The sequence below is a fragment of the Corylus avellana genome, chromosome ca8 (genome assembly GCF_901000735.1).
Source record: "Corylus avellana chromosome ca8, CavTom2PMs-1.0".
NCBI classification, from domain to species: domain Eukaryota; kingdom Viridiplantae; phylum Streptophyta; class Magnoliopsida; order Fagales; family Betulaceae; genus Corylus; species Corylus avellana.
In genome coordinates, this window is record NC_081548.1 from 23,570,204 (window position 1) to 23,583,206 (window position 13,003).

General features: G+C 37.9%; 3 protein-coding genes across 7 annotated transcripts; all 3 read right to left on the minus strand.

Annotated features, from left to right (window-relative positions):
* Positions 1–502: 502 nt before the first annotated feature.
* Positions 503–6,433, minus strand: LOC132189248 (uncharacterized). 5 transcript variants are annotated; one of them, XM_059603895.1, is made up of 14 exons: positions 6,233–6,433; positions 5,243–5,434; positions 4,837–5,042; positions 4,685–4,742; positions 4,035–4,159; positions 3,743–3,938; positions 3,380–3,668; positions 3,219–3,273; positions 3,078–3,138; positions 2,875–2,947; positions 2,690–2,777; positions 2,185–2,535; positions 1,889–2,113; positions 503–1,472 (listed from the first exon to the last, which is right to left on the minus strand). In XM_059603895.1, exons 2-14 carry the CDS (start codon positions 5,313–5,315, stop codon positions 849–851), a joined length of 2,424 nt encoding a protein of 807 aa, XP_059459878.1. In that variant the 5' UTR covers positions 5,316–5,434; positions 6,233–6,433; the 3' UTR covers positions 503–848. The 5 variants fall into 5 exon arrangements, with proteins under 5 accessions (XP_059459878.1, XP_059459881.1, XP_059459880.1 ...); XM_059603898.1 differs by having other exon boundaries at positions 2,185–2,253; positions 2,350–2,535; positions 5,243–6,433; XM_059603897.1 differs by having other exon boundaries at positions 3,380–3,662; positions 5,243–6,433.
* Positions 6,434–9,778: 3,345 nt separating this feature from the next.
* On the minus strand, positions 9,779–10,905 carry LOC132190256 (gibberellin-regulated protein 1-like). The gene is made up of 3 exons (XM_059605192.1): positions 10,306–10,905; positions 10,115–10,157; positions 9,779–10,027 (listed from the first exon to the last, which is right to left on the minus strand). The coding sequence occupies exons 1-3, from the start codon at positions 10,588–10,590 to the stop codon at positions 9,846–9,848; spliced, it is 510 nt and encodes a 169-aa protein (XP_059461175.1). The 5' UTR covers positions 10,591–10,905; the 3' UTR covers positions 9,779–9,845.
* Positions 10,906–11,883: 978 nt separating this feature from the next.
* LOC132191151 (snakin-2-like) lies at positions 11,884–12,922 on the minus strand. The gene is made up of 3 exons (XM_059606172.1): positions 12,735–12,922; positions 12,591–12,633; positions 11,884–12,475 (listed from the first exon to the last, which is right to left on the minus strand). The coding sequence occupies exons 1-3, from the start codon at positions 12,810–12,812 to the stop codon at positions 12,294–12,296; spliced, it is 303 nt and encodes a 100-aa protein (XP_059462155.1). The 5' UTR covers positions 12,813–12,922; the 3' UTR covers positions 11,884–12,293.
* Positions 12,923–13,003: the final 81 nt, after the last annotated feature.

Below are 13,003 nucleotides of genomic sequence, written 5' to 3' on the forward strand. Positions count from 1 at the left end.
CGTCCAACCTAAATCTTAAAGACAAAAAGTTAGGCAAAAGGCATAAGTAATTAACAGTTAAATGAGATTGCAATATCATAATGAATTATTATGAATCATTTCAACAAGCTGTTGAATGACAAATTTAAGATTACACAGGATGGTGCATAATCAATGATGGCCACATGGTTCTACCATGTAAGGGGGGATGAATTCATGACCTAAAAGCTTCCAAAAAATCATATTCTTTTTTGACATTTCCATTCCCCTCACAGAACCCCCATCTTGTGATTGTATCAGTGAACTTATATGCCAAGACTCCACAAAGCTGCTTGAGATCCATATTCTGCGCCTATTTCTTTACTACTTGACCCTTTTTAACTTTTTTTGGCCTCTATCTTTATGCTTTGAGTGGTTGCCATGAACCTCAACCCCTATAGCAGACAAGGTCAAAACAATAATGGAAGAACCAAAACAGAGGCTAGAAAGACAATTTTGTGGTGGGTGGGTACAACCAGGCAAATAAAAATAAACTTAACCATTCTATTTAGCATCAGTCTCTGTGAAAAGGCATCGACATGATTATATAAGCTCATAAAAGTATTATATTACAAAACCCATCTCAAGCAGCTGAATAGGTCTCAGGTTCTCCCACAACATATCGGTCTCAGCAATTTTCCTCCGCCTGCCCCTCATGCTCTTCTTTCTGATCATTTGATATTCTGAAATGCATGGCGATCAGTCGAAGTTTGCTTGTATCTTCACTTATGTGATCATGCCACACCAAGTCGCCTAGTATGAACAGAAAGAATGAATGCAAAAATGTGTTACCCTTCCATCGTATCATCAAACAGCTGCCGATGCTCACATCAAAGGCGCTCATTGCAGAGCAACTGCAATGGCAGTGCACCACTGGCATTGAACCCACCTCCAGTCTCATCGTAGACAGCGGGGAGGGCGTGGTCTTGCCTTTTTAGCCGAGTAGGGGGAAATGATGAAGTAATGGCCATGAGGTGTTGCTGCTGTTGAGAGACTGTAGTGTACTTAGGGCCAAGTACTTCTAGGGACGAAGGGGGAGGTGGGATAATGGCTTGGGCACATGGGATCAGCATAGGAGAATCTTGCCTTCCCTGTTGCCAGCTCGAAACTTGGGTCATGGAACTTGAAGTTCCTACAGGCCTGTATTGAGCTGCCACCTGGGCAGCCCAAAAGCATTGTTGCTGATGCTGTTGTTGCAATTGCTGCTGCTGATGTTGTTGTTGCAGTTGCTGCTGCTGATGCTGTTGTTGCAGTTGCTGTTGCTGATGTTGTTGTTGCAGTTGCTGTTGCTGTTGTTGTTGTTGCAGCTGCTGCTGTTGTTGTTGTTGTTGTTGCAGCTGATATTGCTGTTGTTGTTGTTGCAGCTGATGTTGCTGTTGTTTTGCCAAGGCTGTAGGACTTGCATGGGAACCACAGAATGGACTGCCAAGATAAGGAGGTACCGGCAGCTGGACCTAGAATGAAGCATTACGGCATAGTTTTAGAATTTATAAAGCTAACATGACAAGGGAGAGCCATAAATGTTAGCATAATCAGATTCATATGGATAGAAACCAAGCTTGCTGCATATTGCAAGTTCGTATTAGTCAAGTGATTGATAAGCCGGAGTCTTTAACCAAGTTCACATTATATCGTTGGGAAATCATATAATAACTGTCCTATTAGTTCACCCCTTCAGTTAGAACTTTCATTTGATCCTCGAGGGTGCAAATACAGCAACTCCATCAAGTGACTCAGAAACTTGCAACAGGTACGGAAAAAAAAAAAAAAAACCATTATAGAGGGAAAGTTGCAAAGCAAATTTTTAACTGCCCTTAATGAATCACCTACTACAAACTTATATATGTATTCTAAGAAGAACGAATAAAACCTGATGTGATGTTGCTGGTGCTCCTGAAAGCTGATCAGGGTAAGCAGAGGAGGAAAAGCGAGCTTGGGGCATTGAGAAAGGCATAAGAGTCTGCTGTTGTGCCAGAGATTGAAGATAAGGAACCTGGAGTTGTGTCATAGAATCTAACCCATTTCCAGCTTTGTTAAAACTATTCTTAGCTTCCACCCCACCACCTCCAGCCAACAAGGACAAGAAATCGAAACTCTGACAGTAAAACAGAGAATAATCAGAACATTGGAAAGGAAGAAACCATAGTAATTGCAATATAACCTTACCTGCTTCTGCGGAGTGTACACCCCAGATGCCAGGGCAGCCTGGGGCTGATCTTGATGGAGCCGCTGGTGCTGAAGAATACCAGTTTTAGCTTCATTTGAATTTCTTTCAGTAGTAGAATTGCAAAGATTGGTAGGAGAAATAATCCCATTTAAACTGTTTCTCACCCCATGGAAGTTGTTAATCGCCATAAGAACTCCTAGCTTTGATCCTTCCTGTGGTTTCAAATGGTTAGGTTGCAATAGCAACCTTTCTTGGTTCTCTGGCATTTGTAAAATCCGAATGAGATGACTTATGTGAACATGAGTGGCACACCTCTTCCATGAATTTCCATCAACATCCACTTTTGAAATCTGCGGAGTCAACCCGACACCCCAATCAGATGCTTGAAATAGTAAACAAACATTTGTCAAGAAACAGATAGCCTAGATTTTAAGGTTGTGACTAGTGAACAACATCTAAGAAGCATAAATAGGAAATAATAACTAAATTACTAGTCCTCTTCACCTTTCCACTTGAAGAACCACTTCCAAATGACCTGTCCCTGGAGGCAATAGCAGTATCAAGCCAACCCGGATTTTTAGCAGCAGAGGACCTGAGACAGCTAAATGCGTGAGAATATGAGACAAACAAAAAGAAAAAAAATGGTTGCAATGAATGTAAGAAAAGTATCAAGAATGCAAGAAAATTACTGCACAGAAGGACCATGACTCCCAACACCATGTGATACCACTGAAGACAAGCCTGGCCACAATGCTGGACCTTCTGATCAAAAAAAGAGTACGATAGTTTCACAAAAATGACATTCAATACTATAAAAAATGCCACTTTTGCAACTAAAGCAAAACTCCAAACAATATGATAATAAGACCTTCTGAGCAAGTCAGAAGTGTACCATTTTTCGTGGGCTCCTTGATCATACTTTGTTGTTCCAGTTGACTTGCAATGGCTATGGCCTATACAGCAACCGAAAGCCACCATTAAATTCAGATCTAACTCAAAGAACATTTAGTTTAGACTAGGAAATTATGCTTACCGGCCCCAACACAATCTCTGGTTTCCTCTCAATCAGTGGGGTCTCTGGTTGTGTACTGAATCATAAAAAAAAATATGAAAATAATTATATACAAAGAATAACAGAAAAGAAGAAGAAGAAGAAGATACTATTACTGCTAAATCATCCATAAAACTACCCACCTAGTATCCAAGCTCAGCTCATCAGCATCAACCAATGGCTTTTCATTGTTACTTTCACTCTTAGTCAAGATTGGCATGCAATGTAGATTCAATTGAGGAACAGAAGAATCTAATTCCATACGAACTCTCTTGCTCTCAGGCAAATCGGGTTGTTCTTGAACACTGGATTCATTCAAAGAATCTACTATTGTTGTTTCTTTGAGCGATCTTTCCACATTAGATGAGGGATTGGCAACTTCAGCAATTATCAAGGGCATTGAGCTCAAGTTGTCTTTCGTAACTGCTGAATCTGATAAAGTACACAATTTAAAAGACGACAACAAACTTAATATTATGGAAAGAGCTAAGTGAAGAAACCTTCACCTTCCAATGAAGGCATTGTACTCTCCCTCGACTCTGGCAAAGCAGAAGGTTTTTCTTCCATAGATTCACTGTCTAATTTACTCTTCTCATTTACATCATTTCCTGGGAACATTCCGGCCAATGCATACAAGGTCTCCACTACTTCTTCCTCATCCTTTGTTATTGGCCCAGAAAGAGTCTGCTCTGGGGTTCGCTTCTACAAAATCAACACCGAGTATATTAATCAAAATGCTAGATCACAAAAAGGGAAATAAAGGGATATTTTCATAGTGGCAAGCTAGAAAAGACTAACCACGTTCAGTTTGGGTTTCTTTACACCATTCTTTACGTGCGATTCGACTCCACTGACTGTATGGTTCAGCTTCTTTGAATCTGGTAAAGGTGGGGAAATAGATTCGCGATTGCGCTTCTTCATGGCTGTAAATGTAAAAAATAAAATTCCCAAATATTAACCCCACGAAAAATACCAAGATTTTTTTTTTTTTTTTCAATTTAATACAAAATACCTTTTTGATTCACTAAAGGCTAAAGTATCTCGCTTGGAAAAGTGAAAGTCAGGACAGAATGGAGCAAAATCTCAAACACTACTGTACTAAATAATTTAAAAGAAAAATGCAGCATAAAAGTGGCAGCATCAACATATTAAATAGAAATAAATGAAAACACACAGAATCTTGCGTCTAGAAAAAGAAAGATAAAGCAAAAAAAGCTTCAGTTTTGCTTCAGTTCTAATCCAAACCCCAAAGGCCAAAGCAAAACAAAATAAGAAACTTCCCAGAAGAGCCACCAAATAAGAACAGCTCTAAAATTTAAAACCGAGGGTCCAAGTAATTCACCAAAAAACAAACAAAAATAATTACAAAAATAAAAATACGGAGACTCCAATTGCCGAAAAATTATTAATGCCAAAATCTTCCAGGTTCTGATTCATGAACCACACACCTGACCGTAGCTTTCTCGGAACAGAGGCATGATCAACGCCATTGCAGTCATCAAAAAACTGTATAAAGAATTAAAAAATTAAAAATTAAAAAAACAACAATCAAGGAACATGAACAATAATTAACAACTTCCCACTCATCAAAACTGTCTACCTTTTTGGAAATCTTAAATCTCTTGTTAGAGCCATTACTTAGAGACGGTGCTTGTACGCGAAGCTCATCTTCTCTGTCAGACACATCGCAACCCATTTCGTAGTCCTCGTAGCTCGAGCTTGTCCTACCAACAGCGCTCAATCTCCTCAGCCTCTCTTTCTTCGATCTTTCCGAATGTCTAAAGTCCCCACCAACACTATCTGACCCTTCAAAATCACACACACACAAATAGAAACGCTCATAAACAACTCGAACCCACAAGAAAGCAGATAATAAGGTACATAGGACACGCAAAATCGGCGAAGCCTTATCACAAAGGGAAACAACGAACACCCAGATAACGACAAGGACAAAAAATGGGTGGGTTTTGTTCTCTTTTTGTATTTTTGTGTGAGTGTGAATTTACCAGCGAGGAGCTTGTGGGGCTTGGCAGGAGAGAACCGACTCGCTCCACGCCTCACGTCTCGAGTTTTGTCCATTTCTGAGCTAACAACATCTGAATTTTTGAAAACGGCTTCGATGGCTCAGAATTCGATCGGACCCAAATCCAGATCTTTTTCCTCTTTCTTTTTCACTCTATTTTCGGGATTTTGAATTTCTTCAATGACAGAAAATAAATCGGGTCAGAGAGAGAGAGAGAGATAAATCACAGTTTGGAAAACATAAAAACCGCTTCCGTTTCTGTAATGAGCACAGAAGGATAAAATGTGACGAAGAAAGTGATTGAGAGAACAACGTAGAGAAACGGAGAGAGCGAAGAGATATATATGAAGAAACTTTTTCTTTTTTTTTTTTGTGTGTGTGTTTAGTTTTACCGAAAAGCTCGCCGGAAAGAATACCGAAAAAGTGGCGTTTGGGTTTTCCAAAGAAAGAGAAAAATAGATTTTCGTTGCCACATATCTCGCCGCCTCTCTCTCTCTCTCTCTCTGAGTTTAGATAGCAGGGTTCGCAAGGATCTCGTCGGTGAAAAATAAGAGAGGTAGCAGAGACAAAAAGCTTAGCAAAGAGATTGTGGAAAAGAAAGAAGGAAAAGTAATTCGTTCCCTCGTGTTCAGAGAATCAGGTTCTTCGGGAATTAAAGCCGAGTAACAGACCAGACACAGTGAGAGAAAAAAGGCCAACAAAGAGAGAGAGTGAGAGGTGAAATTGCCGACAAATAAGAAAAGCTCTGAAATACCCGTGAAAACTCCTTGAATCAAAATTCAAAATACTTTATCAAAATCTGAAAATCACATTCATTGAACTCTTTCCGAATAAAAGACACCCATTAATGCGCGAATCTCCTAGAACCCAGACCCAGCAATTCTCACAAATTCGAAATCTCTCTCCGAATTCTACCCCCATAAGCACTGAGAAAATGTGCAAATTTAAACCCAAAAGAAAACTAACAAACAACCTTCAAGTCCCAAAAGACTTTAAGGATTCGCACCAGAGCTCCGAAGCTCATTTCTCTCAATCTCAAACGTTCACAGAGAGAGAGACCCAAAAAAACCGAAGCTTTCGTAGCGCAAACTTGCGCATAAATGCTTCACTAAAACGGCCACCACCTTCCTTTCTCTCGCTTTTCCTTTTCTTCTTCTTCCTCTTCTTCTCTCTCTCTCTCTCTCTCTCTCTCTCTCATCACATTTATACACAGCGCCATTCACACGTCGTTCTAATATCAACGGTGCGCGCTCCGTGGTCCCTCACGGCCGTTAGATCACCTCCTAAACATCAGACAAACGAATTCCCACGTGTCGTCCACGTAGGACAAAATCCAATCCTTTCCACTCCTGCAACTCGCCACCAAGGCCGAAGCCTTGACGGCCATGATGCGTTTCAGGAAACCTAGGCCTGATCTGGCCGTCCGATGGTTTGTTGGAGACCACGTACTTCTCTTTCTTTGTAATTGAGGCGGTTGAATCAGGCTTTAATAACTGAAACCTAATTCTTTCATCGACGGTTACCAAGGCAAGTCCATTGGATGCTCGCCACGTGTTGTAGCCGCCCTCTCTCCGTACCAATACCGTCTCTTTTCCAAGAAGAAAAATATTCTGTACCTTTACTCTCTTATTATGATCTTCCGATAAAGAAGAAGAAAAACATTTGCATTTGCAAATCGATAAATGCTGTGAGAAACACGTACCATTTGCAGGCGACTGTGACACCGTGATAATTCCAACACGCGCCTGTTAGAGTGTGGTCTTGAGCATACATAAAATCTATATATATATATATATAGATTATAGATATGTCTAATATCTCACTGAGACACTGAAATCTGCGACGTGACTTCTAGAAAAAGTTCAGTCACGAGGACAGGGGTGGGGATAGGACTCGGCGATCAATTGGTTAGTCGACAGCGATTTTTTGATGGGATGTCTCTGGCTCTCTGCACCTCGGCGTGGCAAAGAGAGTCATGTTTGCTGCGTGACTCATAGCTCTTTTCCGGTTACAAAAGTCAAATCGAATTACTAAAACAACCTTCAAATTACCCTACAAGACAATTATGCCCTCGAAGTGCAAGCCGCAACAACACTACGGACATAATAATGAATGAGGGAGGCCATGGAGACCCTATATAGTAGGTCGCGGGTCCACGGTACTAGCTAGATAGACATTACTTGATTCGGCAACAATTATATGCCCATCATCTTGCTCTTATAGGTCTAATCTAATAGCGGAATTAGGCTAATCTTTGTCATTGAATCACTTTGAAAGCACGCCACCTTTGCACAAAGTAAAGTTGGGTGCAACATTTGACAGTTCAATCATAAATGAATTTAGTTTAATCTTTCAATCTCTCACTATAAAGTCTTAAATCTTCTGCCCATGGCCCCATTATTCACTAGGAGGTGATCAATGACTTAATGGTCCAATCCTTTATTGTGACGGGGATTTTAAGAACCAAACCTATACTAATTTTATAATTTAATTACTTTATGTGGGTTATTTACCGTCCAATGTAAGATTTGAAAGTTACAGTTAGAGTCTTTGTAACATACCTCTCAATCTGGTATCAATAGGGTAAAGTGATGAGAGTTGTGTTATAATAACAAATTGAATACCCAGTTCTTCTCCACCTAAGAATGTCTTCATTGACCAATTATGGTGGCCTTGGATTTGCATTGTATCCTTGATTGGAATGTGACCATAATGTCATGTGTACAACACAGACACTATAATTGTGTGTAGGTTTGAAGGTGGTTAGGTCCTAGAATAAGAGCCACAAATCAATAGATTGGACTTTGTGTAATTGCATTGAATTTAGGCTGCCAAAATTTGAAGCCTACTTGGGACAAAAGAAAAGGTTTGTATAGTCTCTTATTTACGATAGGTGCATAGGTTATGCATTATGCTATTGGATCTCTGCTTAGAAATTAGAAGAAGAAAAAAAGTATTCTATTGGATATTTAGACTATTATTTTAATTTAATTTGTATTGATTGTGGGTTTTAATTTGTAAAAATGGGTTAGACATATAGTCTATGATAAGATAAATGGTTAATGTCAATGTTTTTTTTTTTTTTTTCATCTTTTCTCAATCTCATCCTACAAAGCCAATAGATCAATCATTACATTTGTGGACTCATGTGAACTTCATACAAATTTAATGGTGAATTCATCTATTTACTATGAACATGATTAAAAAATGAATGAATTCTATCATTTATCCTATGATAATTATTTACATAGGCCGAAACTATTGAGTGATGATTTTGTTATTGGGTTTTATACACCTTAACTATGTAAGAATTAAATTCCTTTTAGATGTGATAAACAATATGTGGGCTTGTAATCCAATTAAGATTATAAATTTGTAGGCTCGTTTGACAACACGTTTTTATATGTGCTTTTTTAAAACGTTACCTTTACAAGTTCCACACGTATGAGCCCAACCACCATGATGGTTGGGTCAAAGAGACTCGGCATTGCGGTGGATGCTACCTACCACAGCGGCTAAGGCCAACCGGCAGCCACAACAGAGATTGGCTGTGGAGGGAAAAGAAAATATGATTTTTAACAATTACTCATATTTTTTTTGTCCAATTCTAGAGGTATCTCACTTTAGCAGCTGAACTCATTTTTCTGTTCTATGGTCCAAAAGAAAATGCCTAATGGGCCGGTTATCGGATGGGACAAATTGTACTGAGTGAGTAATCTCTCTAAAGCCCATTTGTTACTAATAAAACTAAGACCAATGTTGAATTACCATATATAGAGTTCCTCTCCAATTTTTAACATTTACAAGTTAACAAACACATGTTTTTCAAATTTAGTTCAGTTAAACAACGAATAGGATCCTCTTTATTTATTCATTTTATAGTTAAAATTTTATATTATTGTATTTAACGGTATATATAATGTCACATCGTCTAATTTAAAATTTTAAATGATGTGGCGAGAGACAGAATCATAATTTCTTATCGAGGGGGCCAATACATGAAGATAATAACTCTACAGCCTTGGACCTCATGACAGTAGTACTGAAACTTCTCTTCTTTGTGTTTTTTTTTTTTTTTGTATGGATTTCCTTTTTCTTTTTTCAAAATTTTTTTTTCTTTCTTTTAGTTGTTTCCATTATAGAATGCAATCAATTGACTTAAGACCTCGTTTGATTGTTTTATAGTGTATCTTAAGTTCTTTTGTTTTGGTTGTTTATACCGATACATATATGATCATAATGAATTTCACATTGTGAAAATTGTCAATTGACTTGAAGATTGTTTGATTTCCAAAAAAGGAAAAAAAAAATTATTTAAATTAAAAAACTCTTTGGAAATAATTAAAGCGGCAAAGATAGGGTTTTCCTATAAATTTGTATAGTAGTTCGGGTTTTTATAAGTGCGTCACCGGGGTAAAACTAATTAATATATATACCATTAAATATATAAAATTCAATCTAAAATATATAGAAGAATCAACTACGTACAAGTAATAAGCATATGTTATTTGTATAATTTGTCTCTTTACACAACATTTGATACTTATATATAGAGCCTCCAGAGGTTATGAGAGATATCAGGAAGTTTAAGGGCATTTGCGTCTTCCACCATGTGTAGTCATATTGGCATAGCAGGGGCACGCATCGTAATTACCAGAAGTGCCTGGAGGGACGCAGTCGCAACGGGCGCAACACGTCCCACATGCCCTCTTGCACAGCCGAGGCCTCGAGGATAATTGGCACCTCGCGTCACAAGCACCATCACAATCTGTGGGCAAGAGTCCAAGATTAATGCTTAGAAAATTGAGTGTTGATTACACATGCAAACTAAATGACTATATATACATATATATACCTATCTTTTGTGGGGAAGGGCTCTCAACCTTGCTTGTGATCACCTAAACACATGTTATGTACAAAATTATTTGTGTAAGTTTGGAGGCTAACGATGTAGATTAAGAAGGTGGGATATAGACCATATCACAGCAATTTCGACAACAAAGTTGTTTAAAATTTACATTAAAAAAATTGAATGGGAAACTTTACCTTTTGATAAGATTGGGCAAGGTGAAGAAGGAGAAGAGAAATGAGAAGTGGGGCAATTAGAGTCTTGGAGAAATCCATGGGTTGAAGGCTTGGAACTAGTGCTCTATTTATGGTTTGTGTACTTAACCTCAAAATTTGGTACACATGGAGGGACAAAGAGTGGTCGTATTTATAGCAGTACATTTTCATGTTTGCTGTGTACGAGAAGAAAGCATTCTTGGAGTGGTCGCATCTGGTCCTCGTCAGACTCATTGTGGTTTCTGCAATAAAAAGATATGAAATCATAATGCGGTGAAAGCCAAGACATATGAGACTTTTCTTTTCCTTTATGTCTGATTGCTAAAATCATAGACTCATAGTACTGTTGATCAAGCGGCTGAGGATAAAGCACCTGATTGGAGTCATTGGACAATCACTGGAAACCTGGTAAAAGCAATTAGGAGTACACGGCTTGGAAACTCCTTCGAAAACCCTTACGTCATGGATTTTACGTTGGTTAATCCACACGTTATATGGCAAAAGGAATAAGGTGATAATACTAAAATATTTTCCCCTACATTTGATCATTTCTGAGAAATTTGAAGTTTCATAAAAATAAAAAGCTAAAAATCACTTTTTTTTATTTTATAATTATTGTACAATATTGATGTGACAATTTAGCTAAAGCTATTGTTATATATATATATATTGCTTGGTTAATAATATCACATCAGTATTAATACTCAAGTTTTCTACTTAAAACGTGTTTACAATTAGCTCGAGTCCATTTTCAGTTGAAACTTCCTGTTTAAGTTCGAGCAACTAGAATTGGTTTTTTACAAGGCAGGTAAAGATCAATGTTTTTTTCCTAATGAATTTAAATATTTAATAATGTAATAGTCTAATAGATTATAGATGAAGCATTTATCCCTGATAATTTTTCAGTTTTGACCTTATCTCACCGCTAGAAAGATAAACACAATCTTTTTTTTTTTCTTGTAATTTTTGGGTTAATGGATTTTGTAATTTTTTTCTTGCAAAGCACAAGTGAGTGACGTAAATCCTAAGTTGATGAGAACAATCAAATTAGTAGAGATTAATGGATTTTGGGAATTGGGTTTGGATTCAATATAATTTTGTGTCTTTAAGCTTTCTGATCCATTTAATAAATGGGCCAGAACGCAGTTTTATGGGCCTCTAGCTCACAGCAGAACAAATTGGGCCATAACAACCTAAACCAGTAGTCTAGCAGCGTCAATATGAATACTGGTCCTGAATGAGGCTTATGAAGTTCAATACTCAATTAAAGAAATCTATTTTCTGATACCCCACATTAATTAAAAATGAAAATCGGAATTAAAATTATCCACGTCATACTTTGGACGACTCCTTTTAACCCTTCATTTTCGCAAAAGAGGCCTTATAGACCCTGATGGTGATGGGCTTTCTGTTTTCTTTTTCATGGACTGGCTGTTCTTTACAGCACTTGTCCTTCTCTTCATTAGTGTTGCTAAATGTAATATAAAATTACTTACAAAATTAAAATGACAGCTCAGAAATTAGTTTGTAATAAAAATTATTCAAGTGAAGCGGTGGAGATGGATGAAACTTCAACATATTCATTTAACATAAAAGTAAAAACATCATTATACAACTCAAATTACAAAACTATACAAACCACTCTTTAGATCGAGTAATGCTAGAACCATACTTTTATCTATTACTATTTCATTTTGCTTATATAAAAGTGTCAATCAACCTCTTAGATATATATATATATTTTTTTTTCAACGAGAGTTGATTTAAAAACTTACTGACACTGTTACATTAACATAATAGAATAATAATAAAATAAAACTAAGCCCGGTTTGTAGCATTACCCTAGAATTTACACAAAACAGACAATTATCTTCGATTTAGTACACAATTTTATTTGCTACAACCCTTGTTGTTTTTCTCTTGGAGGTGAAAAGAGGTAAACACCGGCATAACCAAGACCGACTTATATTTCAAGGACACTTGCGTTTGTTGCCACGAGTGGTCATGTTGGCGTAGCAGGGGCAGACATCATGGTTGCCGGAGGTGCCCGGAGGAACACAGTTGCAACGGGCACAGCAGGTTCCACATGCCCTCTTGCACAGATTCGGCCTCGAGGATAACTGACACCTGGCATCACATGCTCCTCCACAGTCTGAAAACATAGCAAACAACATATATATAATTTTGAATACATACGTTAGCCAACCATGACCCAATCAAACTGCAGTACGTATCATAGGAATTAAGAAGGCGAGAGTGACCCTCACCCATTTTCGCCGGTAAAGGTTTCCCTGATATCTTATTGTTCACCTGCATACCCCAACAGCAGGTGTTTGTGTTAGATTACTGTGAGAGTAGATTCATAGAGTGAAGGATATAAAGAAAGAGTTGATAAAACTTAATTAATTTACCATCTGATCAGCTTCAGCGAGATGGATAACGAGTAGAGAAATGAGAAGAGAAGCAATTAAAGAGTTGGAGATGGCCATGGCGAAACACTTGAAACTAGAACCTGCCTGGCTGCCTTTCCTTTGTTCAATGGGAGTTACTTAATTGAAACCTCAAGTATGGAGTACTGCGTAAAAATGAGATATGGGTGGCGTTATTTATAGCAACCGCGTGTGACGTGCGAGGCGGCGAGAAAGAGAGAGATAAAGATGACAGGTGCATGCAAGGAAGG

Excerpts from the sequence above, each read along its gene's own strand:
- LOC132189248 (XM_059603895.1), bottom strand. The coding sequence starts at position 5,315 with ATGGACAAAACTCGAGACGTGAGGCGTGGAGCGAGTCGGTTCTCTCCT. Across the intron at positions 3,939-4,034 it reads AGAAACCCAAACTGAACGTG|AAGCGAACCCCAGAGCAGAC; the intron begins GTTAGTCTTTTC and ends TTGATTTTGTAG. Across the intron at positions 2,778-2,874 it reads AGTCATGGTCCTTCTGTGCA|GTCCTCTGCTGCTAAAAATC; the intron begins GTAATTTTCTTG and ends TAGCTGTCTCAG.
- LOC132190256 (XM_059605192.1), bottom strand. The coding sequence starts at position 10,590 with ATGATTTCATATCTTTTTATTGCAGAAACCACAATGAGTCTGACGAGG. Across the intron at positions 10,158-10,305 it reads TTGCCCAATCTTATCAAAAG|GTGATCACAAGCAAGGTTGA; the intron begins GTAAAGTTTCCC and ends ACATGTGTTTAG. Across the intron at positions 10,028-10,114 it reads CCCTTCCCCACAAAAGATAG|ATTGTGATGGTGCTTGTGAC; the intron begins GTATATATATGT and ends TCTTGCCCACAG.
- LOC132191151 (XM_059606172.1), bottom strand. The coding sequence starts at position 12,812 with ATGGCCATCTCCAACTCTTTAATTGCTTCTCTTCTCATTTCTCTACTC. Across the intron at positions 12,634-12,734 it reads TCGCTGAAGCTGATCAGATG|GTGAACAATAAGATATCAGG; the intron begins GTAAATTAATTA and ends TGGGGTATGCAG. Across the intron at positions 12,476-12,590 it reads ACCTTTACCGGCGAAAATGG|ACTGTGGAGGAGCATGTGAT; the intron begins GTGAGGGTCACT and ends CTATGTTTTCAG.